This window comes from Pristiophorus japonicus, chromosome 26 (assembly GCF_044704955.1).
Source record: "Pristiophorus japonicus isolate sPriJap1 chromosome 26, sPriJap1.hap1, whole genome shotgun sequence".
Taxonomy (NCBI): domain Eukaryota; kingdom Metazoa; phylum Chordata; class Chondrichthyes; family Pristiophoridae; genus Pristiophorus; species Pristiophorus japonicus.
This window is the reverse complement of record NC_092002.1, coordinates 22237290-22263544: the sequence shown is the minus strand read 5'-3', so window position 1 is coordinate 22263544 and position 26255 is coordinate 22237290. Positions and strand designations below refer to the sequence as shown.

The 26255-nt window shown below is 47.0% G+C and overlaps 1 protein-coding gene across 1 annotated transcript in view; it reads left to right on the top strand.

The window, feature by feature from the left end:
• The window catches only part of timm50 (translocase of inner mitochondrial membrane 50 homolog (S. cerevisiae)), a 187680-nt gene extending 161802 nt beyond the window's left edge, over nucleotides 1–25878 (top strand). The window contains exons 8-10 of the mRNA XM_070867627.1: nucleotides 10404–10560; nucleotides 19997–20103; nucleotides 23913–25878. Coding sequence (XP_070723728.1) covers nucleotides 10404–10560; nucleotides 19997–20103; nucleotides 23913–24014 — 366 coding nt within the window. The 3' untranslated portion in view covers nucleotides 24015–25878. The remainder of the gene's footprint in view (nucleotides 1–10403; nucleotides 10561–19996; nucleotides 20104–23912) is intronic.
• Nucleotides 25879–26255: the final 377 nt, after the last annotated feature.

Sequence of the window (26255 nt, the reverse complement as noted above, 5' to 3'; positions counted from 1 at the left end):
CCCCAAGGGGCCTCGCACAATGAGATTGCTAATTAATCCCCTCTCATTACACAACACACAGTCTAAGATGGCCTCCCCCCTAGTTGGTTCCTCGACATATTGGTCTAGAAAACCATCCCTTATGCATTCCAGGAAATCCTCCTCCACCGTATTGCTTCCAGTTTGGCTAGCCCAATCTATGTGCATATTAAAGTCACCCATTATAACTGCTGCACCTTTATTGCATGCACTCCTAATTTCCTGTTTGATGCCCTCCCCAACATCACTACTACTGTTTGGAGGTCTGTACACAACTCCCACTAACGATTTTTGCCCTTTATTGTTCTGCAGCTCTACCCATATAGATTCCACATCATCCAAGCTAATGTCTTTCCTAACTATTGCATTAATCTCCTCTTTAACCAGCAATGCTACCCCACCTCCTTTTCCTTTTATTCTATCCTTCCTGAATGTTGAATACCCCTGGATGTTGAGTTCCCAGCCCTGATCATCCTGGAGCCACGTCTCCGTAATCCCAATCACATCATATTTGTTAACATCTATTTGCACAGTTAATTCATCCACCTTATTGCGGATACTCCTTGCATTAAGACACAAAGCCTTCAGGCTTGCTTTTTTAACACCCTTTGTCCTTCTAGAATTTTGCTGTACAGTGGCCCTTTTTGTTCTTTGCCTTGGGTTTCTCTGCCCTCCACTTTTCCTCATCTCCTTTCTGTCTTTTGCTTTTGCCTCATTTTTGTCTCCCTCTGTCTCCCTGTATAGGTTCCCATCCCCCTGCAATATTAGTTTAACTCCTCCCCAACAGCACTAGCAAACACTCCCCCTAGGACATTGGTTCCGGACCTGCCCAGGTGCAGACCGTCCGGTTTGTACTGGTCCCACCTCCCCCAGAACCGGTTCCAATGCCCCAAGAATTTGAATCCCTCCCTGCTGCACCACTGCTCAAGCCATGTATTCATCTGCGCTATCCTGCGATTCCTACTCTGACTAGCACGTGGCACTGGTAGCAATCCCGAGATTACTACTTTTGAGGTCCTACTTTTTAATTTAGCTCCTAGCTCCTTAAATTCTTTTCGTAGGACCTCATCCCTTTTTTTACCTATGTCGTTGGTACCAATGTGCACCACGACAACTGGCTGTTCTCCCTCCCATTTCAAAATGTCCTGCACCCGCTCCGAGACATCCTTGACCCTTGCACCAGGGAGGCAACATACCATCCTGGAGTCTCGGTTGCGTCCGCAGAAACGCCTATCTATTCCCCTCACCATCGAATCCCCTATCACTATCGCGCTCCCACTCTTTTTCCTGCCCTCCTTTGCAGCAGAGCCACCTACGGTGCCATGAACTTGGCTGCTGCTGCCCTCCCCTGATGAGTCATCCTCCCCAACAGTACTCAAAGCAGTGGTTTTATGGGATATTTTATGAGGCCAGGACTCCCAGCCTAGAATGTTGTTTTCTTTTGTTTTGTTATATTCTCTCATCCACCACCCTGTCTGCACTTTTCTCCTCTCCCCTGGAGGTAATGACCAAGGTTCCCTTTGTTTGAGGTGCGGGGTCCCTTTAACTGGCCCGTTCAAATTTTCCCGCATGCACGGTTTCTTCAGTGTAGTAACCGGTGAGCGGGCGGCAGCCAGCGCGGGACCTCCAGACCACTGCCCGGCCCTGCGGCTTAGTGGCAACGTTGGTCATCATTCATGCCGGGCTACTGCTACATGTGCCAGCAGGTATCTGCTGCCTTACTCAAGTGAGCATCCTTCATGAGGAAAGGTTGAGGAGGTTGGGCCTGTACTCAGTGCAACTTAGAAGAATGAGAGGTGATCTTATTGAAATGTACAAGATACTGAGGGGGCTCGAGAGGGTAGATGCAGTGAGGATGCTTCCCCTTGTGGGGGAATCTAGAACTAGGGGCACAGTCTCAGAATAAGGGGTCGCACATTTAAAACGGAGATGCGGAGGAATTTCTTCTGAGTGTCGTGAATCTTTGGAATTCTCTCCCCCAGAAAACTGTGGAGGCTGGGTCATTGAATATATTTAAGGTGGCGATAGACAGATTTTTGAGTGATAAGGGAGTCAAGGGTTATGGGGAGCGGGCAGGGAAGTGGAGCTGAGCCCAAGATCAGAACAACCATTATCTTATTAAGTGGCGGAGCAGGCTCGAGGGGCCAAATGGCCGACTCCTGCTCCTATTGCTTATGTATGATCTTAGACTTTGACATCAACGGGCTGACATGCCCTTGCTCCATGTGTGTCCACACATGCACACACTTTCCCATCAGGAGTGGGAAAGTTGGCTGCTTTCCATTCCGTAGCCCTGGATAGCAGTGCTGCATCTCCTGGCTTACTGACCCCAGCTGGGGCAGCCCCTGGGTTTGAGAGAGAGGGAAAACCAGTGGGATTTCCACTCTAATCAGTAGCCATTGGCCCCTGCAGAAAGGTGTAGATTTTGGGTGAGAAGATTGGGCCTCACTGTGAAAAACCTCGCCAAGCCTGCTGAGGCTCGAGCTCGGGAGGAAGAATGGCCGCTTGGCCGAAAGCTGCAGGCACTTATGGAACTGTTCCACAGCAAAAGCCTTCAGAAGAGATGGGGAGAACATTAGGTCGAATAAACGACATGGCACATTGCATCACCAATGTGCATTTGCCACAAAATAGTGAGATTCTGGCCTGAGCGAATAGAATCATATTGCACAGAAGGAGGCCAATTGAGCCATCGTGCCTGTGCTGGCTCTGTGAAAGAGCTTTCCAATTAGTCCCACTTTCTCGCTCTCCCCACAGCCCTGTAAATGCTTTCCCCTGGGGTATTTATCCAATTCCTCAGGTTGCCGACACTTCTGCCACTGGGAACAGTTTTCCCTTATTTACTCTATCAAAACCCTTCACAATTTTGAACAGAACGTGTCTTATCAAATCTCCTTTTAACTTTCTCTGCTCGAAGGAGAACAGTTCCAGCTTCTCCAGTTCTCTCCACACTGTCCTTCATCCCTGCGAGTAAATCCCTTCTGCACCCTCTCGAAGGCCTTGACACAGACATTCCCACTCACTCAGTGGCATATTGCATGACGTAGTAAGGGGGAATACAGTGGGAGGGATGGGGAAATGATGGGATAAAAGAACGTGGTATGTTTCCTAGCCACACGGATTGGGAGAATCTTTCTCTTGGATAAGAAATAGGGTGAGATGAAGAGGCGTGGGAGGAGGCTGGTGGGGAGCATAAACACCGGCATAGACCCGTTGGGCCGAATGGCCTGATTCTCTGCTGTAAATACTCTGTAATTTCAATCTTGGACAGTGAGGACAGTTGTATACACATTTATGTCGCACCTTAAAGCAAAATGTATCAAAATGCTTCGCAAAGAGGGGCTGGGGTGAAATCGGGGCACTGAACAGGGAGTTTGGGAAGACTTCGGGCAGAGGGCCACAGGCAAGGTCAGATTATAGGTTCTGTGGAAGTGTTTGATGGTGGAGGGGATTTGGGAAAGACTTTGTGAGCCGGATTGTGATGGTTGAAACCCCTGCACTCAGTGGAGTGGAGGAAGATGGACGCACGCAGTACTCTAGGTTCAGAGGAGCAGAGGGACAAGAATTGGGATGTCAGGCTGGACGGGACTGCAGAGATAGAGTGGAGCAAGGAAGTGTAGATGCAGGTGTTGAAGTCCGTGTTGAGAGATGGGGCAATAGCAATGGTTAGCAAGGGCATTGGTGGTAAGTAAATGGTGATAGAAAAGGGGTTGTTGGAGTTCCAAATGGGGTGGACTTTGTGTCGGATGGAGCTTGGGAGACTGACGCAGATCACGCTGAGCCTCGAGGTTACAATGACATGCATTAGCCTTTCAGTTGTTGATGTTGGAACGGTTATGGAAGCAGGAAGTTCTGGTGGTGGACTGGATGGGTCCAAATATCAGCTTGGAGTCAAACACCGACACCAAAGTTGTGTGCTGCCTGGTTTAGTCTGACCTAGTACTCATGGGGCAGGTGGAATCAGACCAGGATGTGGAGTTTCTGTCGAGAACTCAACAGGGTGAATTTGGGCTTGACAAATAATGGAGAAAGTTGTGCCTCATCTGCACCTTGATGTTGGGCAGTGTGTTGGGACAGCACGGCGCTGGGGGGCTAAAGCTGAGTGTTATTGGCTGGTGATTGGTGAGTCGCTTTTATTTTTATTTTTTATATCAGTAAGTGAACTGTAACATTGTTGTTACCAATTTAAGGGTATCTAAGGGTTCAGGCATGGCAGGAGAACTCGGTCACGTGATATGCTCCTCCTGTGCCATGTGGGAACTCGGGGACGCTTCCGGTGTCCTTGAGGACTACGTGTGTGAGAAGTGTATCCGCCTCCATCTCCTGACGTACCGTGTTGCAGAATTGGAACTGAGGGTGGATTCACTCTGGAGCATCCACGATGCTGAGAATGACATAAGTGGCACGTTTAGTGAGTTGGTCTTACCGCATGAGAAGGATCCACAGCCAGCTAGGGAATGGAAGACCAGCAGGAAGAGTAGTACAAAGAAAGTAGTGCAAGGGTCCCACCTGGTCATCCCCCTGCAAAACAGATACACTGCTTTGAGTATTGTTGAGGGAGATGACTCATCAGGGGAGAGCAGCGGCAGCCAAGTTCATGGCACCGTGGCTGGCTCTGTTGTACAGGAGGGCATGAAAAAGAGTGGGAGAGCGATAGAGATAGGGGATTCAATCATAAGGGGAATAGATAGGCGTTTCTGCGGCTGCAATCGAGACTCCAGGATGGTATGTTGCCTCCCTGGTGCAAGGGTCAAGGATGTCTCTGAGCGAGTGCAGGACATTCTAAAAAGGGAGGGAGAACAGCCAGTTGTCGTGGTGCACATTGGTACCAACGACAGAGGTAAAAAAAGGAATGAGATCCTACGAGACGAATTTAAGGAGCTAGGAGTTAAATTAAAAAGTAGGACCTCAAAAGTAATAATCTCGGGATTGCTACCAGTGCCACGTGCTAGTCAGAGTAGGAATCGCAGGATAGCACAGATGAATACGTGGCTTGAGCAGTGGTGCAGCAGGGGCATTGGAACAGGTTCTGGGGGAGGTGGGACCAGTACAAACTGGACGGTCTGCACTTGGGCAGGAATGGAATTAATGTCCTAGGGGGAGTGTTTGCTAGTGCTGTTGGTGAGGAGTTAAACTAATATGGCAGGGGGATAGGAACCAATACAGGGAGACAGAGGGAAACAAAAAGGAGACAAAAACAAAAAACAGAAAAGAGATGAGTAAAAATGGAGGGCAGAGAAACCAAAGGCAAGAAACAAAAAGGGCCACTGAATATAAAAGGGCTGCAGGAGGGGTAAAAACTAAAAATCATGGTTTAAAAACTAGGATGAAAACACTCTACCTAAATGCACGCAGCATTCGAAATAAAGTAAATGAGTTGACGGCACAAATCATTACAAATGGGTATGATTTGGTGGCCATTACAGAAACATGGTTGCAAGGTGGCCAAGACTGGGAATTAAACATACAGGGGTATCTGACGATTCAGAAAGATAGGCAAGAAGGGAAAGGAGGTGGGGTAGCTCTGTTAAAGGATGATATCAGGGCAGTTGTGAGGGATGATATTGGCTCCAATGAACAAAATTTTTAATCATTGTGGGTGGAGATTAGAGATAGTAAGGGGATAAAGTCACTGGTCGGCGTAGTTTATAGGCCCCCAAATAAAAACTTCATGGTGGGGCGGGCAATAATCAAGGGAATAATGGAGGCATGTGAAAAAGGAACGACAGAGGTCATGGGGGATTTTAACCTACATATCAATTGGTCAAATCAAATCGCAGGGGGTAGCCTGGAGGAGAAATTCATAGAATGCATACGGGACTGTTTCTTAGAACAGTATGTAACAGCCTACAAGGGAGCAAGCCATCTTGGATCTGGTCCTGTGTAATGAGACAGGAAAAATAAACGATCTCCTCGTAAAAGATCCTCTCAGAATGAGTGATCACAATATGGTTGAATTTGTAATACAGATTGAGGATGAGGAAGTTGTATCAGAAACGAGGGTACTATGCTTAAACAAAGGGGACTACAGTGGGATGAGGGCAGAGTTGGCTAAAGTAGACTGGAAACAAGGACTAAACGGTGGCACAATTGAGGAACAGTGGAGGAATTTTAAGGAGCTCTTTCACAGTGCGCAAAAAAAATATATTCCAGTGAAAAAGAAGGGCGGCAAGAGAAGTGATAACCAGCCGTGGATAACCAAGGAAATAAAGGAGAGTATCAAATTAAAAACCAATGCGTATAAGGTGGCCAAAGTTAGTGGGAAACTAGAAGATTGGGAAAATTTTAAACGACAGCAAAGAATGACTAGGAAAGCAATAAAGAAAGGAAAGATAGATTACAAAAGTAAACTGGCGCAAAACATAAAAACAGATAGTAAAAGCTTTTACCGATATATAAAATGGAAGAGAGTGACTAAAGTAAATGTTGGTCCCTTAGAAGATGAGAAGGGAGATTTAATAATGGGAAATGTGGAAATGGCTGAGACCTTAAACAATTATTTTGCTTCCGTCTTCACAGTGGAAGACACAAAAACAATGCCAAAATTTGCAGGCCACAGGAATGTGGGAAGGGAGGACCTTGAGACAATCACTATCACTAGGGGAGTAGTGCTGGACAGGCTAATGGGACTGAAGGTAGTCAAGTCCCCTGGTCCTGATGAAATACATCCCAGGGTATTAAAAGAGATGGCTGAAGTTATAGCAGATGCATTCGTTATAATCTACCAAAATTCTCTGGACTCTGGGGAGGTACCAGCAGATTGGAGAGCAGCTAATGTAACGCCTCTGTTTAAAAAAGGGGGCAGGCAAAAGGCAGGTAACTATAGGCCGGTTAGTTTTAACATCTGTAGTGGGGAAAATGCTTGAAACTATCATGAAGGAAGAAATAGCGGGACATCTGGATAGGAATAGTGCAATCAAGCAGACGCAGCATGGATTCATGAAAGGGAAATCATGTTTAACTAACTTGCTGGAATTCTTTGAGGATATAACGAGCATGGTGGATAGAGGTGTACCGATGGATGTGGTGTATTTAGATTTCCAAAAGGCATTCGATAAGGTGCCACACAAAAGGTTACTGCAGAAGATAAAGGTACGCGGAGTCAGAGGAAATGTATTAGCATGGATAGAGAATTGGCTGGCGAACAGAAAGCAGAGAGTCAGGATAAATGGGTCCTTTTCCGGTTGGAAATCAGTGGTTAGTGGTGTGCCACAGGGATCAGTGCTGGGACCACAACTGTTTACAATATACATAGATGACCTAGAAGAGGGGACAGAGTGTAGTGCAACAAAATTTGCAGATGACACTAAGATTAGTGGGAAAGCGGGTTGTGTAGAGGACTCAGAGAGACTGCAAGGAGATTTGGATAGGTTAAGCGAATGGGCTAAGGTTTGGCAGATGGAATACCATGTCGGAAAGTGTGAGGTCATCCACCTTGGGGGAAAAAAAACAGTAAAAGGGAATATTATTTGAATGGGGAGAAATTACAACATGCTGTGGTGCAAAGGGACCTGGGGGTCCTTGTGCATGAATCCCAAAAGGTTAGTTTGCAGGTGCAGCAGGTAATCAGGAAGGCAAATGGAATGTTGGCCTTCATTGCGAGAGGGATGGAGTACAAAAGCAGGGAGGTCTTGCTGCAACTGTATCGGGTATTGGTAAGGCCGCACCTGGAGTACTGCGTGCAGTTTTGGTCACCTTACTTAAGGAAGGATATACTAGCTTTGGAAGGGGTACAGAGACAATTCACTCGGCTGATTCGAGAAATGAGGGGGTTACCTTCTGATGATAGATTGAGTAGACTGGGTCTTTACTCCTTGGAGTTCAGAAGGATGAGGGGTGATCTTATAGAAACATTTAAAATCATGAAAGGGATAGACAAGATAGAGGCAGAGAGGTTGTTTCCATTGGTGGGGGAGACTAGAACTAGGGGGCACAGCCTCAAAATACGGAGGAGCCAATTTAAAACCGAGTTGAGAAAAAATTTCTTCTCCCAGAGGGTTGTGAATCTGTGGAATTCTCTGCCCAAGGAAGCAGTTGAGGCTAGCTCATTGAATGTTTTCAAGTCAAAGATAGATAGATTTTTAACAAGTAAGGGAATAAAGGGTTACGGGGAGAGGGCGGGTAAGTGGAGCTGAGTCCACGACTGGATCAGCCATGATCTTGTTGAATGGCGGAGCAGGCTCGAGGGGCTAGATGGCCTACTCCTGTTCCTAATTCTTATGTTCTTATGTTCTTATGTTGTTATTGGCTTACATGTGGAACTGGACCACATGGATGGTTGTCTCCAAGAGGCAAGAAGTGTAGAATCGTGGGGCATGGTTCAGGAGATCTTAGTGGAAAATGTGCTGAGTACTTCGAGAGCTACAAACAGAACCATAAAAGGGCAATCACTTGGGCAACCATGGAGGAGACATGGAATGGTTGAAGGTTTCAACGGGCACTGAGAGGTTGAGAAAGATGAGCAGGGATACTGCAGTCACCGTATTATTGGTAGCTTTGACCAGTGCTGTGGGTGAGACACAAGCCGCTTGCAGAGATTGAGAGGGAGAGTTGGGCGTGCAGTTGGGATACGATGACGCGTTCATCTTGCTTAGATCAGCTAACTCAAAATAGACCTGGGACCAAACCTCGCATCTTCATGGTATGTAAGGCTTCGATCCACTGTCAGCAACTAAATTGGGGAGCACTTGATATATTCACCAAATGACAGCAGCTGTAATCCTGTTTGTTTCTTATTGTGCCATGGGAATGTTACTATAGAGATCTGCAGTTACTTTCACACCCTTTGATGCCTCATCTCATTCAAGTTAATGTTCTGGTTTAATATCGGATGTCTGCAAAGTGGAAACATGCTAACCCTCGACAGGTCTCTCGGTGAGGCGTCAGACTGCTCCTTTAATGCACTGCAAGTTTCTATGGAGTGAGCGTAGATTTAATTGTAATTAATTAGGAGGTTCTGCTGCTATGAAGGGGTGACCTATAACAGCTTTATTAGTATTTGTCTCTGGTCAAATAATGACTGATGTACTCTGCTCGAGAACAGATGGGTTTCCAATAATTAGATTAAACAATCTGGCAATTCTATATCCGCAGATGGTGGCAGCAGCCTTATTTAATATTAATTTTTATTAATATGATATTCACGCTGGTTTTGTTTTGGATTTTCTTTTCAATTATTGCCAATTTTCCCCTTGTTTCCTGACTCTGCTCCCGGCACTGGAGGCCCTCCCCTCCCCTCCCCTCCCCTCCCCTCCCCTCCCCTCCCCTCCCCTCCCCTCCCTTCCCCTCCCCTCCCCATCGGCTCTGGGCTCCCCCGCTCCCCTCCCCTCCTCTCAGCGCTCCCCTGCCCTCGCCTCACCTGCCCAAAGTGACCATTCATCCTCTATGGACCTGGACAATGTCGGCATGTTATTTACAGCCAAGCCCAATTTGGCTCTCAACATCCACACGTGCATTGCACAGTGGGGTCACTGGATAGCGATTAGGAGCCATGACCTTATTGAATGGTGGTGCAGGCTCGAAGTGCCTAATGGCCTACTTCTGCACCTATTTTCTATGTTTCTATACCCTGGCTGTTTCCCCCTCCCCCAAACCCAGGGGAGCACATCCTAGTTCACCAGTGTCCAACTCCTGAGCTCCATTAGCTCAACACAGGAACGGGTTGGTTCATCTTTTTCCCCCTGGAAAGGTTGGCTGGTCCTGTGATACAGTTTGACAGGCGCTAATTGTGCTTTAACTCCTCACCCACGTTAGCATTGTTCCTCAGTGGTCTCATACATATCAGCGTGCCACTCAGCTATGGGAGGCATCATACACTGACATTGGTCGAAGGCAGTGCCTGAAAATCAAACGTGGGACTTCTTGCTTGGTATGCCAGAGCCTTTGCTGAGCTTTCGGGGGCCCTTCATCTATCTGTTTAGAACATAAGTAGATATGAAATAGGAGCAGGAGTCGGCCATTCGGCCCCTTGAGCCTGCTCCGCCATTCAATAAGGTCATGTCAGATCTTCTACCTCAACTCCACTTTCCTGCCCGATCCCCATATCCCTTGATTCCCTTAACATCCAAAAATCTATTGATCTCGGTCTTGAATATACTCAAAGACTGAACTTCCACAGCTCTCTGGGGCAGAGAATTCCAGAGGTTCACAATCCTCTTGAGTGAAGAAGCTTCTCCTCATCTCAGTCGTAAATGGCCGACCCTTATCCTGAGACTGTGACCCCTGGTTCTACACTCCTCAGCAAGGGGGAAACATCCTCCCTGCATCCACCCTGTCAAGCCCTGTAAGAATTGTGTATGTTTCAATGAGATCACCTCTCATTCTTCTAAAACTCTGCCTTGTTTACTATGGAATTGTGTTGAACTTTCATAATTTCTCTCTCACAGGACGTTTCCTGCCTGAACAGGGATCCTTCCAAGGTTATAATCGTGGACTGTAAGAAGGAAGCTTTCAGCCTCCAGCCCTTCAACGGTATTGCACTAAAGAAATGGGACGGAAATTCTGATGACCGAACCCTGTATGAACTTGCGGCATTCCTGAAAAGTAAGTTCCCATCTGCCAGCTGGTTGGCGATGTGCTTTGTCCTGTGGATTCTCATGAGCAAGGTTCCCTCGAAGCGTTGTGACACTGATTCAAATTGGCTGGATAGTCGGGTGAGTTTATTTCCCCCACCCCCCGAGTCTGAACTTCACCCTCCCCCCCCCCCCTCCTCCCCACCTCCAGTTGTACAAACAAGAGCTTCTTAAGTTTGCATAACAAATACTGCAACTGGTACCTTAACAGTTAATCATCGGAAAGCTGCAAGGGGGCATTTGTGTCCAAGACCTTGGGGTCACTTATGACAATCTGGTTATTTGGCCTTTGTGTTTTATTAATGTATTTCTTCCCTCCTCTTTTCACCGTTGATGTAGATGAACTCATTCCCAGTGCACTGCCATTGTGATGCCACTTGCTATAGATCATGTCGCTTCAAGCAGCTGCACCCATGCCATCTGGCATCCTTCTAGGACCAAGGTCCGTGGTGCAAACAATGCCAAATGCCTCCTTTTCGTTATCAACGTGTTAAATATTTGCTGCGCCTTTTTGAATGAACTGGAGTGAGAAGGTCACAGAGGCTAAAGAGAAGCTGTGACACTGAAGGTTTGAAGAGGATCGGGTGTGCTTCAAATTGTGCTGGGCTAAATGACATGGTTCTCTGATTAGCATCAGATTTAATGTCGAGAACGAGAGACTTCTCTACCCCTTGCCTGCAGGAGTACCACCGCAGGGGAGACCCTTACAATATGAATTTGCACATTGAACCCAAGAATAGCAGGCCTTTCCTAAGATGCCTCTCACTAAAAGTGCCAGAACTGTGAATAGGCTCTGCTTGCTGCCCTTGTCTGCCGTCTGGAGGATGCTCGTGGGCAGACAAACCTCTCCACTGGCCAATATGGGCAGCACTGTGCTTTCACCGTCGCTGGTGTGCAGGGGTCATTTCCTGACATCAGCAGAAACCCCCCTCGGTCAGACTGTGGCTTTGAGGTTGTGTTCACCACGCCTGCGCAATTACCCTTTTCCCCGCAGTTGCTGAATCCGCCTCATGGTGGACAGAGCACACGAGTCCCGTGATATGCAAGAGGCGCAGTGTCTAGGGGAGAAGGTTGGAAGGGCCAAGAGAGCACAGGAGGTCAGCAAAGCAATGCACTTTCTCAAGAGGTGGCGCGATGTTTGCACACGCATGGGCCTGCTTGCAAATTCTGAGCCTTGACTGTATTGAGAAGCTGAACAGAGTCCAGACATTTCCCCACATGAAGGGGTATAAAATTATGAGGGGCTGAGATAGAGTGGATAGGAAGGACCTGTTTCACTTAGCAGAGGGGGCAACAACCAGGGGATGTAGATTTAAAGTAATTGGTAGGAGGTTTAGAGCAGAATTGAGTGGCAATGTCTTTACCCAGAGGGTGGTGGGGGCCTGGAACTCACTGCCTGAAAGGGTGGTAGAGGCAGAAACCCTCACCACATTTAAAAAGTACTTGGATGTGCACTTCAAGTGCCGTAATCTGCAGGGCTACGGACCGAGAGCTGGAAAGTGGGATTAGGCTGGATAGCTCTTGGTCGGCCGGCACGGACACAATGGGCTGAGTGGCCTCCTTCTGTGCTGTAAATTTCTATGAAGATCGGTAAGTTTTGAGGGTGTGAGGCCTTGGGTCACTTTCGTGACTCCCAGCAACCAGACACAGATGCACTCTCTCACGTTGGTCGTTGATTTGGAAGAGGTCAGCTGGCTAATTTTACATCCCTATCTGGGAATGACTGCCCTGCCGGCAAGGTGGATGAGAAATAACTTCATAATTGAGGGCATCTATGTTAAGATATCGCTTCAAAAGTATGTGACAGCAAGGACTAAAAGGAATTGGTGTGTTTGTGGTGATGACGTAGCATGATTGGACAACAGCATCAGAGGTTAGAGTGGAGAGAGCATAGATATAGTTACCCACGCTGCAGTTCTCCCTGCCACAAACGGGTTGCTACAGTCAAGTGTTGAGACAGGAGGAGAAAATCAACAAGCTGCAGTTGCATGCTCCCGGCCGGCTTAAAAGCACAATTGGCTGAGATCTGGAAGGAGGACTCAAACCTGGCATCTTCCCGCTCTGTATGGTCTAAAGCATCAGCTGGAGAGATTTCCTACTGCAATACTCCAGAATCAGAAATTTACATCACAGAAGGAGGCCATTCAGCCCATCGTGTCCGCGCCGGCCTAATCCCACTTTCCAGCCTAATCCCACTTTCCAGCCTAATCCCACTTTCCAGCATTGGGTCCATAGCCCTGCAGGCTACGGCACTTCAGGTGCATATACCAGTATTTATTAAATGTGAGGGTTTCTGCCTCTACCACGCTTTCAGGCAACGAGTTCCAGACCCCCACCATCTCCTAGGTGAAAAAGGTTCTCCTCAACTCCCCTCTAAACCTCCTATCAATGACTTTAAATCTATGCCCCCTGGTTGTTGACCCCTCTGCTCAGGGAAATAGGTCCGTCCTATCCACTCTATCTCGGCCTCCTCAATTTTATACACCTCGACCTCCTCGGTTCCAAAGAAAACAACCCCAGCCTACCCAAACCAGTCCTGACAACATCCTGGTCGATCTCCTGTATACCCTCTTTAGTGCGATCACATCTTTCCGGTAATGTTGCTGACCAGAACTGTAATCCCTCTAGTAGAGCTGTAAATTTCCCCTGGATTTTATTTAATTACTGGGAGAGTAGTCTAAAGTTTCACTTTGGAGCTGTCTGTGGCCTTGTTGCTAGGACTTGGTGTGCAGGCTCCAATCTGTCAACAGTCTGTGATCTTGATGTTACTGTCAGACTGTAAACCTGCTTCACATTGTTCCGTCTTGGTAACTCGGCAGAATTACCAACCGTGGCTCAGTGGGCAGCACATGCGCCTCTGAGTCAGAAGGTTTTGGGTTCAAGACCCACTCCAGGGACTTGAGCATGTAAATCCAGGCTGATACTCCCAGTGCAGTGCTGAGGGAGTGCTGCACTGTCGGAGGTGCCGTCTTTCAGATGAGATGTTAAACCGAGGCTCCGTCTGCTCTCTCAGGTAAAAGATCCCACGGCACTATTTTAAAGAAGAGCAGGGGAATTATCCCCGGTGCCCTGGCCAATATTTATCCCTCAATCAACAGAACAAAAAACAGATTATCTGGGTCATTATCACATTGCTGTTTGTGGGAGCTTGCTGTGCACATATTGGCTGCCGCGTTTCCCACATTACAACAGTGACTACACTCCAAAAGTACTTCATTGGCTGTAAACCACTTTGAGACGTCCGGTGGTCATGAAAGGCGCTATATAAATGCAAGTCTTTCTTTCCTTTTTAAATGTATATTATTTTGGAGAAACCTGTGCTCCCTGATGGATTAGTCTGTAAAGAAAGAACGTGCAGCAACTCCTCTGGACATCTCAAAACACTCAATCAGCCAAGGAATTACTTTTGAAATGCAGCCACTGTTGTTACGTAGGCAAACGTGGCCGCCAATTTGCGCATAGCAAGCTCCCAGAAATAGCGGTGAGATAAATGGCCAGTTAATCTGTTTTAGATGGTGTTGGTTGAGGAAGGAATGTCGGGCAAGCTGACAGGAGAATTCTCTGTTCTTCGAGTAGTGCCTTGGGATCTTTTACAACCACCCGAATAGGCAGTTGGAGCCTCGATTTCGGGACGACAGTGCAGCACTCCCTCAGTACCGCACCGAAGCTTCAACCCAGATTATGTGCCAAGTCCTGGAGTGTGGCTTGAATTTAACAACTTCTGGTTCAGGTGTGTGTGCTATCAATTAGGGCCAAGGCCACATATTGTGTGGCACTGAGCCACAGTTTTGGTCTCCTAATATGAGGAAGGACGTTCTTGCTATTGAGGGAGTGCAGTGAAGGTTCACCAGACTGATTCCTGGGATGGCAGGACTGACATACGAAGAAAGACTGGATCGACTAGGCTTATATTCACTGGAATTTAGAAGATTGAGAGGGGATCTCATAGAAACATATAAAATTCTGACGGGATTGGACAGGTTAGATGCAGGAAGAATTTTCCCGATGTTGGGGAAGTCCAGAACCAGGGGTCACAGTCTAAGGATAAGGGGTAAGCCGAGATGAGGGGAAACTTCTTCACTCGGAGAATTGTGAACCTGTGGAATTCTCTACCACAGAAAGTTGCTGAGGCCAGTTAGTTAGATATATTCAAAAGGGAGTTAGATGTGGCCCTTACGGCTAAAGGGATCAAGGGGTATGGAGAGAAAGCAGGAATGGGGTACTGAAGTTGCATGATCAGCCATGATCATATTGAATGGTGGTGCAGGCTCGAAGGGCTGAATGGCCTACTCCTGCACCTATTTTATATGTTTCTATAAGCCACATGGCCCAGAAGGTGGCTTTCCCCATCTGTGGCCTTATTGGGATCCTGCAATTGGACCTGAATTTCCTGAGGCGAGGGAGCAGGCAAACAATGCAGGTTAACCACCTCTGCTATTCGATGTGTATGTGCTGACATTGGGGGGAGTGCAGGATATGTCTGCTGACATTTAATGTCTTGGCTGACTCACAAAGAATGGCTCCTTGCCTTAGCTGCTGACATGCTGCTCAGTACCTGTGTAGCCATTGGAAAGACTTGCATTTCTATAGCGCCTTTCACGACCTCACAAAGTCTCAAAGAGCTTTACAGCCAATTAGGTACTTTTGTAGTGTGGTCACTGTTGTAATGTAGGAGACGTGGCAGTTAATTTACGCACAGCAAGCTCCCACAAACAGCAATGTGATAATGACCAAATAATTTGTTTTTGTTATGTTGATTGAGGGATAAATATTGGCCCCAGGACACCGGTGATAACTCCCCTGCTCTTCTTTGAAATAGTGCCATGGGATCTTTTACGTCCACCTGAGAGAGCAGACAGGGCCTTAGTTTAACATCTCATCCGAAAGACGGCACCTCCGACAGTGCAGCACTCCCTTAGCACTGCACTGGAGTGTCGGCCTAGATTTTTGTGCTTGGGTCCCTGGAGTGGGACTTGAACCCACAACCTTCTGACTCGGAGTCGAGTGTGCTGCCCACTGAGCCACGGCTGACCGGAACGAGCCAAATTACCCAGCAAGAGTCCGTATCGGGGAACATTACAAAAAATCTTTTGTACATCGCAGCTTTAATGGCATTGGACAGATGATGCTTTTCTTTAAAGTTTCATGCAGGAAATGTACATTATTGATGGTGGATTCCACAGGTCTCAGTTCTATTCGGTATAATATTTGCTTTCAGTTGGATTAAATTGGTATCTGGTGTCCAAATTAAAGAGGTGGATTAAAAAACAAACTATGCACCAAGCCATTTCACAACTTAAAACACCGGACACCCAGGTCAGCACAAGGAGGCAGCAGGTTCTGTGAAAGAAACAGCTTTTGTGGAATGGGGAGCTCTCTACCCAGCGTCCATAGCGGCAGAAAAAGCTCTCTATCTCTGGGCGAATGCTTGTGTGGCTCAATGCCAGGGATAGAGGGGTTTCTCTGCTGCTGTGGATGCTGGGTAACGAATTCCCCATTCCACTGAAGCTGTTTCTTTTGCAAATCCCACTGCCTCCTCGCGCTGATCTGCACGCACTGATCTCAGCAGCCTCCCGAATCGAGGAAACAACACAAGAAATAGGAGCTGGAGTCGGCCATACGGCCCCTCGAGCCTGCTCCGTCATTCAATACGATCATGCCTGATCTGATCTTGGGCTCAGCTCCACTTCCCCGCCCGCTCCCCATAACCCTTCACTCCCTTATCGCTCAAAAATCAGTCTATCTCCATCTTAAATATATTCAATGACCCAGCCTCCACAGCTCTCTGGGATAGGGAATTCCAAAGATTCACAACCCTCAGAGAAGAAATTTCTCCTCATCTCAGTTCTAAATGGGCAACCCCTTATTCTGAAACTGTGCCCCCTAGTTCTAGTCTCCCCATGAGGGGAAACATCCTCTCTGCATCTACCTTGTCGAACCCCCTCAGTATTTTGTGTGTTTCAATAAGATCACCTCCCATTCTTTTAAATTCGATGCATTTAAGCCCAACCGCTCAACCTTTCTTCATAAGTCAACCCCCTCATCTCCGGAATCAACCTCGTGAACCTTCTCTGAACTGCCTCCCAAGCAAGTATATCCTTCCTTAAATACAGAGATCAAAACTATAAGCAGTACTCCAGGTGTGGCCTCACCAATAACCTGTACAGTTGTAGCAGGACTTCCCTGCTTTTATACTCTATCCCCCTTGCAATAAAGGCCAAGATTCCATTTGCCTTCCTGATCACTTGCTGCACCTGATCACTCACTTTTTGTGTTTTATGGACAAGGACCTACAGATCCCTCTGTACTGCAGCATTTTGTAATCACCATTTAAATAATTGCTTTTTTATTTTTCCTGCCAAAGTGGATAACCTCACACTTTCCCACATTATTCTTCATCTGCCAACTGTTTGCCCACTCACTTAGTCTGTCTGTCCTTTTGCAGATTATTTGTGTCCTCCTCACACATTGCTTTCCCACCCATCTTTGTATCATCAGCAAACTTGGTTGCATTACACTTGGTCCCTTCATCCAAGTCATTAATATAGATTGTAAATAGTTGAGGCCCCAACACTGATCCCTGCGGCACCCCACTAGTTACTGTTTGCCAACTGAAAATGACCCATTTATCCCGACTCTGTTTTCTGTTAGTTAGCCCATCCTCTATCCATGCTGATATATTACCCCCAATCCCGTGAACTTTTATCTTGTGCAGTAACCTTTTATGTGGCACTTTATCGAATGTCTTCTGGAAATCCAAATGCACCACATCCACTGATTCCCTCTTATCCACCCTGCTCGTTACATCCTCAAAGAACTCCAGCAAATTTGGCAAGCATGATTCCTTTTCATAAAACCATGCTGACTCTGCTTGACTGAATTATGCTTTTCTAAATGTCCTGGTACTGCTTCCTCAATAATAGACTCCAGCATTTTCCCAGTGACTGATGTTGGGCTAATTGGCCTATAGTTTCCTGCTTTCTGTCTCCCTTTTTTTAAATAGGGGTGTTACATTTGCGGTTTTCCAATCTGCTGGGACCTCTCCAGAATCCAGGGAATTTTGATAGATTACAACCAATGCATCCACTTTTGAAAGTGCGTGTGACCAGCGTGAAGGGATGTCCTTTCCTGGCCCTGGCACCATGTCCATACACTCTTTCAGCAGCTGCTGCCGGTTCTTCTAGCCCCCCCCCCCACCCCCGCCGACCTTGCCGTCGACTCCGTTCCCTTTGATGGTGGATCTGCTCCTCTGAGGAGCTTGGGCTTTGGGGAGTGAAGGTGGATGACTGTCCCGAGTGTCTCTCGAGTGATGGACAAGCCTGTGAGCCAGCCTTCCTGCAGATTCACTGCTCCACTAGAAAACTGCACTTTCACTCCTGCACCTAATGTCTCAATCCCTTCTGAGGCAGGCATTTGGAAGCTTCATCACATTTACCCCCCCGCCCCCATCCTGTTTTGTCCGAATGCCCCAATGATAGTATGTAGAAGGGAAAAGCATCGGCCATTACTGACCTACATCCTGCTCAAAGTGAGAGCGGTTTGAAATGAATCAAAAATTTAGACTGCAAAACTTGTGTGAACAGAACAGAACTAAACGCTGGTGTGTGGGACGGGAGGGGTTCTTAGCATTGTTACAGCTGGCTCCTTAAGTTGCTGGGAAAGTGATTACATTACATACAATGACCATTTTGAAAGTAAGGACACCTGCAAAGAAAGGACAACTGATGACAGTCCCCAAAGTGCCCCTAATTTACAAGTTTTGCTATTTAAAAAAAAAAATGCATGCTTAACATTCTTTTTAAGATATTAATCCGAGACCCAGCTCGCTATTTGGGGGATGTAAAAGCTCCCAAGGAAGAGCGGGGAGTTCTGCCAGTGTCCTGGCCGATATTCCTCCTTCAACCAGCACCACCAAAAACAGGTTATCTGGTCATTTGCTGGTTGTGCAAGCTGACTGCTATGTTTGCCTGCATAGTAACAGTTCAAAAGTGGTTTACTGCTTGTAAAGCACTCCAGGATGTATTGGGGACAAAAACACTGTACAAATCCAACCTTGTTTGTTCCTGCATTTCTCTTCCTCCCTCCTACGTTGGTATCCAGCCGTCATTTCAGGCTGGTAGGTCTGCTCCCTTTGGCCAATGACCCATTGAAACTGGCTGTTACTTGGCTGCTGTCCCACAGAGCGGCTGTCCCAGCATTCATCAGAAGAGGAGGAGGAGGAGGAGAAAGATACGAGCTGTTGCTCCAAGAAATCATCCTACTTTCTCCATGGCCTGTGTTCACTGGTTGCAATCAGCTAACTTTTTGTTCATTCAGTCATGGGATGTGGGCATCGCTGGCAAAGCAAGCAATGATAGTCCATCCCTAATTGGTGAGCCACCTCCTTGAAACAACTGTGTCTCGCTGGGCCATTTCAGAGGGCAGTTAAGAGTCGACCACATCGCTGTGGGTCTGGAGTCACATATCGGCCAGACCGGGTAAGGGTGGCAGATTTCCTTCCCTAAAGGACATTAGTGAACCAGACAGATTTTCACGACAATCTGATAGTTTTATGGTCACCATTGCGGATGCAGGCTTTTTATTCCGATTTATTTAGTTATTTAAATTCCCTAGCTGCCATGGTGGGATTTGAACTCATGGATCATTAGTCCAGGCTTCTGGATCACTTGGCCCGTAACATAACCACTATGCTGACAAACTAAATCGCTATGGCCCGAGAGGTTATCACAGCCAAGTCTGATCTATCCTCCCCTGAAGTTCATGCAGCAGTAACCAGTGGATCGGGAGAGCTATCCGGGCTGATTTTGCCACCTCCCTCAAGGCTGGCATACTGGGACCCGTTGCAGTTCCCCTCCCACTGTCCCAGCTCGGACTGGTTAAATGAACACCGGTAAACCCGTGATTTCTGCGAGACCTGACGTCCAAACCATCAGGTGACCTCTCGGAGCCAGTTCCATAAATGCCTCGGTGAGATATTCTAATTCCAGAGTGATTTTCAGCCTTGCATTCTGCAGTTAATGAGGCATTTTGATGTATTGCTCTAATTCTTCCCTCTTGAGCATCCCTGATTATAATCGCTCAACCATCGGTGGCCGTGCCTTCAGCTGCCTGGGTCCTAAGCTCTGGAACTCCCTCCCTAAACCTCTCCGCCTCCCTATCTCTCTTTCCTCCTTTAAGACGCTCCTTAAAACCTCCCTCTTTGACCAAGCTTTTGGTCACCTGCCCTAATTTCTTCTTATGCGGCTCAATGTCAAATGTATTTGTTTTATCTTATAACACTCCTGTGAAGCACCTTGGGACGTTTCACTACGTTAAAGGCACAATATAAATACAAGTTATTATTTCTGAGAGGTCGTATCAGGGGTGTAGCAGCCCTGCCTCACTTTCCTGTGTATTTTGCGTTGCAGCGATTGCAGTGAGTGGTGTTGAAGATGTCCGGTCGGTACTGGAGAACTATGCTCTCGAAGAAGATCCAATTGAAGCATTTAAAAAAAGACAGGAGCTATTAGCACAGGTGGGAGTTCAATAGTTTGTTTCAATATATAAACATTATCACAGTGCTGTCATAATGGAAAAGTGGGCAAAATCTTTCAGCACCTTCCTTTCTTGTATGTTTTTTCAGCTACCTGTGCAATCAGTGATGCTCACCTTTCAATTATTAATCACCTGTGTCACTCCAAAATCAAGTCACCCCTGTGCTCACTGCCCGTGTCCTAACTTACACTGAGTCCCGCTCACCCATCACCACCTGTGCTCACTGCCCGTGTCCTAACTTACACTGAGTCCCGCTCACCCATCACCACCTGTGCTCACTGCCCGTGTCCTTACTTACACTGAGTCCCGCTCACCCATCACCACCTGTGCTCGCTGCCCGTGTCCTAACTCGCACCAAGTCCCGCTCACCCATCACCCCCTGTGCTCGCTGACTGTGTCCTAAGTCGCACCAATGCCCCCTCACCCATCACCCCCTGTGCTCGTTGACCGACATTGGCTCCTGGTTAAGCAACGCCTCCATTTCAAAATTCTCATTCTCATCCTCATTTACAAATCCCTTCATATCCCTCGCCCCTTCCTATCTCTGTAACCTCCTCCAGCCCCACAACCCCCCCCGAGATGTCTGCACTCCTCTAATTCCACCCTCTTGAATATCCCTGATTATAATCGCTCAACCATCGGTGGCCGTGCCTTCTGTTGCCTGGGCCCCAAGCTCTGGACCTCCCTCCCTAAACCTCTCTACCTCTCTTTCCTCCTTCAAGACGCTCCTTAAAACCTACCTCTTTGACCAAGCTTTTGGTCACCTGCGCTAATTTCTACTTACGCGGCTCGGTGTCAAATTTTTAATCTCATAATGCTCCTGTGAAGCACCTTGGGACATTTCACTACATTAAGGGTGCTATATAAATACAAGTTGTTGTTGTTGTTTAGGCGTCGTCTTCTGGCCCCCTTACATCATTTCCCAGTAGAGGGGTTAACCAGCTGTCTCTCTAACTCATGACTAGGTTGTCGAGAGGTGGAGAGGGGTTGCCCTGATGGACTTGCTATCGATTTTCCCCTCCCTCTGCTGGGAGAGTGAGCCGTTGTTGGCCTGACTGTGGTCCTTACCCTCGCATCGCGTGCTGCAGCTGTACCACAGGGTTGCTTGGAGCAGACTTTGTTCACTCCTTGTGGAGGTTCATGGGGGCTCGCCATCCTCGCCACGGTGATCTTTGTTCCTGTTTGAGCTTGCACATCGAGTGTCAGTTTGACCGTGACAGTATCGCGATCCGGCCCTCCAATGTCCACACGTGTCACTATCAGCAGCGAAGGCTGGATAGTGGTCAGGAACAGTCACTCAATATCCCTTATCTCACTTGGGCTGTTGAGGCCGATTGTATTGCCCCTACCACCACCCGACTGAGATCAGCTTATCGAGCACAGAGCCGGGACTGAACCTGGGCCCTCCCTTGTCTGTCCGACTCGGCCATCACTGGATAAAATCGTCACCCAATCTTTGGCCTTTCTCTTAGAATGACACCACTGCCTGATTCCTAAACTAGATTTTCTCCTCGTGGAAAGTTCATTGTAGTCTTAGTTGGGTTTAACCAGACAGTGGTTTTGAAAAGCCTGTTTTCTGAGAGGATGAGGAGAGGAGTTTAAGAAAAAGATTTTCTCTGCTCAAGTGCCACCTCCCACATGTGAATATTTTAAAAATCCTCAAATGGTGGTACATGTTTACGATGGTTAAAAACTAATTTAAGAAAAGGCTGAGGACAGACTTAATTGAGGTGTATAAAATTATGAGGGGTCTAGATAGAGTGGATAGGAAGGACCTGTTTCCCTGCGCAGAGAGGTCAATAATATTAATAATGTGTATTTATATAGCGCCTTTAATGTAGTAAAACGTCCCGAGGCGCTTCACAGGAGGGTTATAAGTCAAAACAGATAAATTTGACAGAGCCACAAAAGAAGAAATTAGCGCAGGGGGTCAAAGAGGTCGGTTTTAAGCAGCGTCTTAAGGGAGGAAAGAGAGATAGAGAGGTTTGGGGAGGGAATTCCAGAGCTTGGGACCCAAACAGCAGAAGACACGACCACCGATGGTTAAACAGTTATAATCAGGGATGGTCAAGAGGGCAGAATTAGAGGAGGGCAGAATTAGAGGAGCGCAGACATCTCGGGGGATTGTGAGGCTGAAAAAGATTACAGAGATAGGGAGGGGTGAGGCCATGGAGTGATTTGTAAACATGGATGAGAATTTTGAAATCGAGGCGTTGTTTAACCGGGAGCCAATGTAGGTCAGCGAGCACAGGGGGACTTGGTGCGAGTTAGGAGTTTTGGATGATCTCAAGTTTATGTTGTGTAGAATGTTGGAGGCCGGCCAGGAGTGAGTTGCAGTAGCCAAGTCTGGAGGTAATAAAGGCATGAATGAGGGTTTCAGCAGCAGAAGAGCTGAGGCAGGGGCGGAGGCGGGCGATGTTACGGAGGTGGAAAAAGGCGGTTTTAGTTATGCCGCGGATATGTGGCTGGAAACTCATTTCGGGGTCAAATGTAACACCTAGGTTGCGAACAGTTTTGTTCACACTCAGATTCAGGGTGAGGGATGGAGTCAGTGGTTCGGGAACGCAGTTTGTGGCGGGGACCAAAGACAATGGCTTCGGTCTTCCCAATATTTAATAACCAGGGGGCATAGTTTTAAAGTAATTGGGAGAAGGATTAGAGGGGAGTTGAGAATCCTTTTCACCCAGAGAGTGGTGGGGGTCTGGAACTCGCTGCCTGAAAGGGTGGTGGAGGCAGAAACCCTCATTGCTTTCAGTAGGTACTTGGATGTGCATTTGAAGTGCCGTAACCTACAGGGCTACAGACCAAGAGCTGGCAAGTGGGATTCGGCTGGATAGCTCTTTGTTGGCCGGCGCGGACATGATGGGCCGAATGGCCTCCTTCTGTCCTGTATGATTCTATACATTTTTCTTCGCTTTGTGCAAGTGTTGAAAGGTTACACGTGCATAAATTGTTTCCAAAATACTATGAAACAAACATTGCTGCATAACTCTAAATAAAGGGACTTACAAAAATTCATAATTGTCTTAAGATTTATCTTCGTATTAGCTTCATTAATTGTCATGGCACATAAACCCGCTTCACTCACAAATCATAAAACCTCATTTCACGAATTGGTTGCAAAAATGCATTTATTTGAACACATTGTCAAAACCATTAAATTTGATTACAACATTTCTGTGCAATTAGTTCCAATCTGTGTTTGATTGACAGCTCTTATTTTCAACTTAACACACCATTATTTAAATTCTGCTTGATCTTGGGCAGGTGTCAGCCATGGCTCAGTGTTCAGCACTCTCTCGCCTCAGGGTCAGGAGGTTGTGGGTTCATGTCCCACTCCAGACTTGAGCACATAAGCTGGGCTGACAGAGTGCTGCACTGTCGGAGGTGCCGTCTTTTGGATGAGATGTTTAGCCAAGGCTCCGTCTGCCCTCGCTGGTGGATGTAAAAGATCCCATGGCACTATTGGAAGAAGAGCAGGGGAGTTCTCCTGTGTCCTTGGACAATATTTATCTCTCGACCAACATTAATTTTTAAAACACAGATTATCTGGGCATTGCTGTTTTTAGGACCTTGCTGTGCACAAATTGGCTGCCGCATTTCCCACGTTACAATAGTGATTGCACTTCACTGTGAAAGGCCCGATACAAAAGCAAGCTATTTCTTTGGGCTCTGTGTCAACGGTATTTATCAGCCTGTCTGAAACGTTTTGAAGCGAGTTAGTCAAGCTAGATAGCATCCATCAATAGCACTAACCTCTCCCTTTGGTTTCTGTTCCCCAAATCCCAGGAAGAACAGCAGCGAATAGCCGCTCAAACGCAGCAGAAGCCGTCTAGCCTCTCCCTCGGATCCTTGACGAGCAGACTATGGCATCGGTCCAAACCGCAGTAACACACAAGTCCGACTCCCAGTTCCATATTTCCCTGCATTACAGAGCTACCTAGGGAAACCTGACCCATCGCTCTGGGCTGGAGCGAGCAACAGTATCTTCACCCCGGGGTTGGTGCGTACAGTGCAAGCTTGTTACCAGACGGAGTCCAGTTAAATTTCGTACTATACTACCCCTCTGGCTGGCCGGGTTAGGTATGGGAGCCAACGCAGAGCTGGAATACTGGTCACTATTACCCATTACAAGTCCTGATGTTGGATGTACTGACATGATTTGAATACCGGGGAATAGTCACGTTTGATCCACTGTCATTAGCATGTTATGTGTTTTAGTTAAATGGAGGAATAGATTTTTCTTTTAACTGCAGTTTTTTTTACACACCAGCAGTTAAATCGTGGTAAAGTTACACTGGGGCAGGGAACATCCAATTGTCTTATCATTGTGACTGTAAAGAGTACTAACTGTACCGACTGTTAAACCTGCTCACGGGTTTTTAGACAGTGCCTGCAAAATGGCGACTACCAAAATTTAGTTTTCCTTTTTTTTTGTACAATCAATACAATGTCATGTCTGTAGCATTCTGTAAATGATGTGCATATGAAACAGAATGTAGTTCGGTGAAGTGTTCAATAAAATTATGAAGACAAACGGCGGGGAAAACGTCAATCTCCTGGCTGTCAAAAGCAGCGCTGGAGTCTATTTGGAACCTGCTCCACATTTGTAACAGTGGTGTGTTTTGGACAGTGGCAATCTTGCTGTGTTTAACATTCAGAGCATGCAGTGCCTATGCTTATTTATACTGAACAATGGATCCATATGTTTTGCACGCATTGCATAGAGAATGTGAAATTTAACAGTGAATTTTGCAGTATTTTCAGGCATAAATTTAAAGGGATATTCTTAACTTCCTGGATCCCTTGCAAATAATACAGCGTTGCACAGTCGGAGGTAATGTCTTTCGGATGAGACATTAAACCGAGGCCCTGTCCGCGCGCTCAAGTGGACGTAAAAGATCCCACGGCACTATTTCGAAGAAGGGCAGGGGAGTTATCCCCGGTGTCCTGGCCAATATTCATCCCTCAATCAACATAGCAAAAAAACAGATTATCTGGTCATTATCACATTGCTGTTTGTGGGAGCATGCTGTGTGCCAATTGGCTGCCATGTTTCCCACATTACAACAGCGACTACACTCCAAAAGTACTTCATTGGCTGTAAAGCGCTTTGAGACGTCGGGTGGTCGTGAAAGGCGCTATATAAATCCAAGTCTTCAATTCCTCTTGTACCCCCTTTCAGGATTCCTAATATTGTACACCCCTAAGCCCCAGTGAGGAGAGCAGGCAGGTGGCCTCTAAGTTTCTGAAGGGGCTGTCCATACGTACACTGGTAAAAGAGGCTTGTTTGAAGATTCAAACAAAAGGGTTTTAGACTGGATCCAAGGAAAGAAGTAGGCTTAGTTAAAGAATTGTGCGTGATACTTTAAACGTTCGATACGGATAAACTCTTTCCTCTGGCGGGATGGGGGAATGCAGAACAGGGTGAGGAGGCATCATTTTAAAAGTGGAGCCAGGCCGGTCAGGGGTGATATAAGGATGCACTTTTCGCACAAGGGGTGGTGGAGAGCTGGGAAACTCTTGCCCCAAAAGGCTGTGGATTCTGGGGGTCAATTGGAGCCTCCAAGATGGAGATGGTTGTTCGTTCGGTATGGGTACCTAGGGATATGGATCAACGGCAGGTACATGGATCAACCTTGGTCTAATTGAATGGCGGAGCAGGCTCGAGAGTCTGAACTGCTGGTCTTAATGTGTGTATGATGTTTTATTAAATCTCTGTTCTAACCTAATGGAAATAAAAAGTTGTAATTGAGGTCCGAATTATTTTTGGGGGGGGTGGGTGGAGGGTGAATTTAAAATGATATTTCTCTAAGAGGGAAGGAAATACTACGATTGGTGGGGGAGGAAAGTGATAAAATCAATGATCATTTTTGGAATATATTGTGGGCTGATCGTTAGCTGCTAATATAACCAGCTCCAGCGCATCTTTAAAACGATCCGTTTAATAGTGTATATAAGGAGACCTGAAGTGACTCGCCCTTCACTCATCACTGACGGTCGAGATTGTAAACGCATAATTGGGATATGGCAATGCAAATTAGTATATGCTGTCAGTGTGCTGTGCTACCGCTCCTGTATTTACATCTCAGAAACTGTCCATTTGGCCCAACTGGTCCACACCGGTGTTTA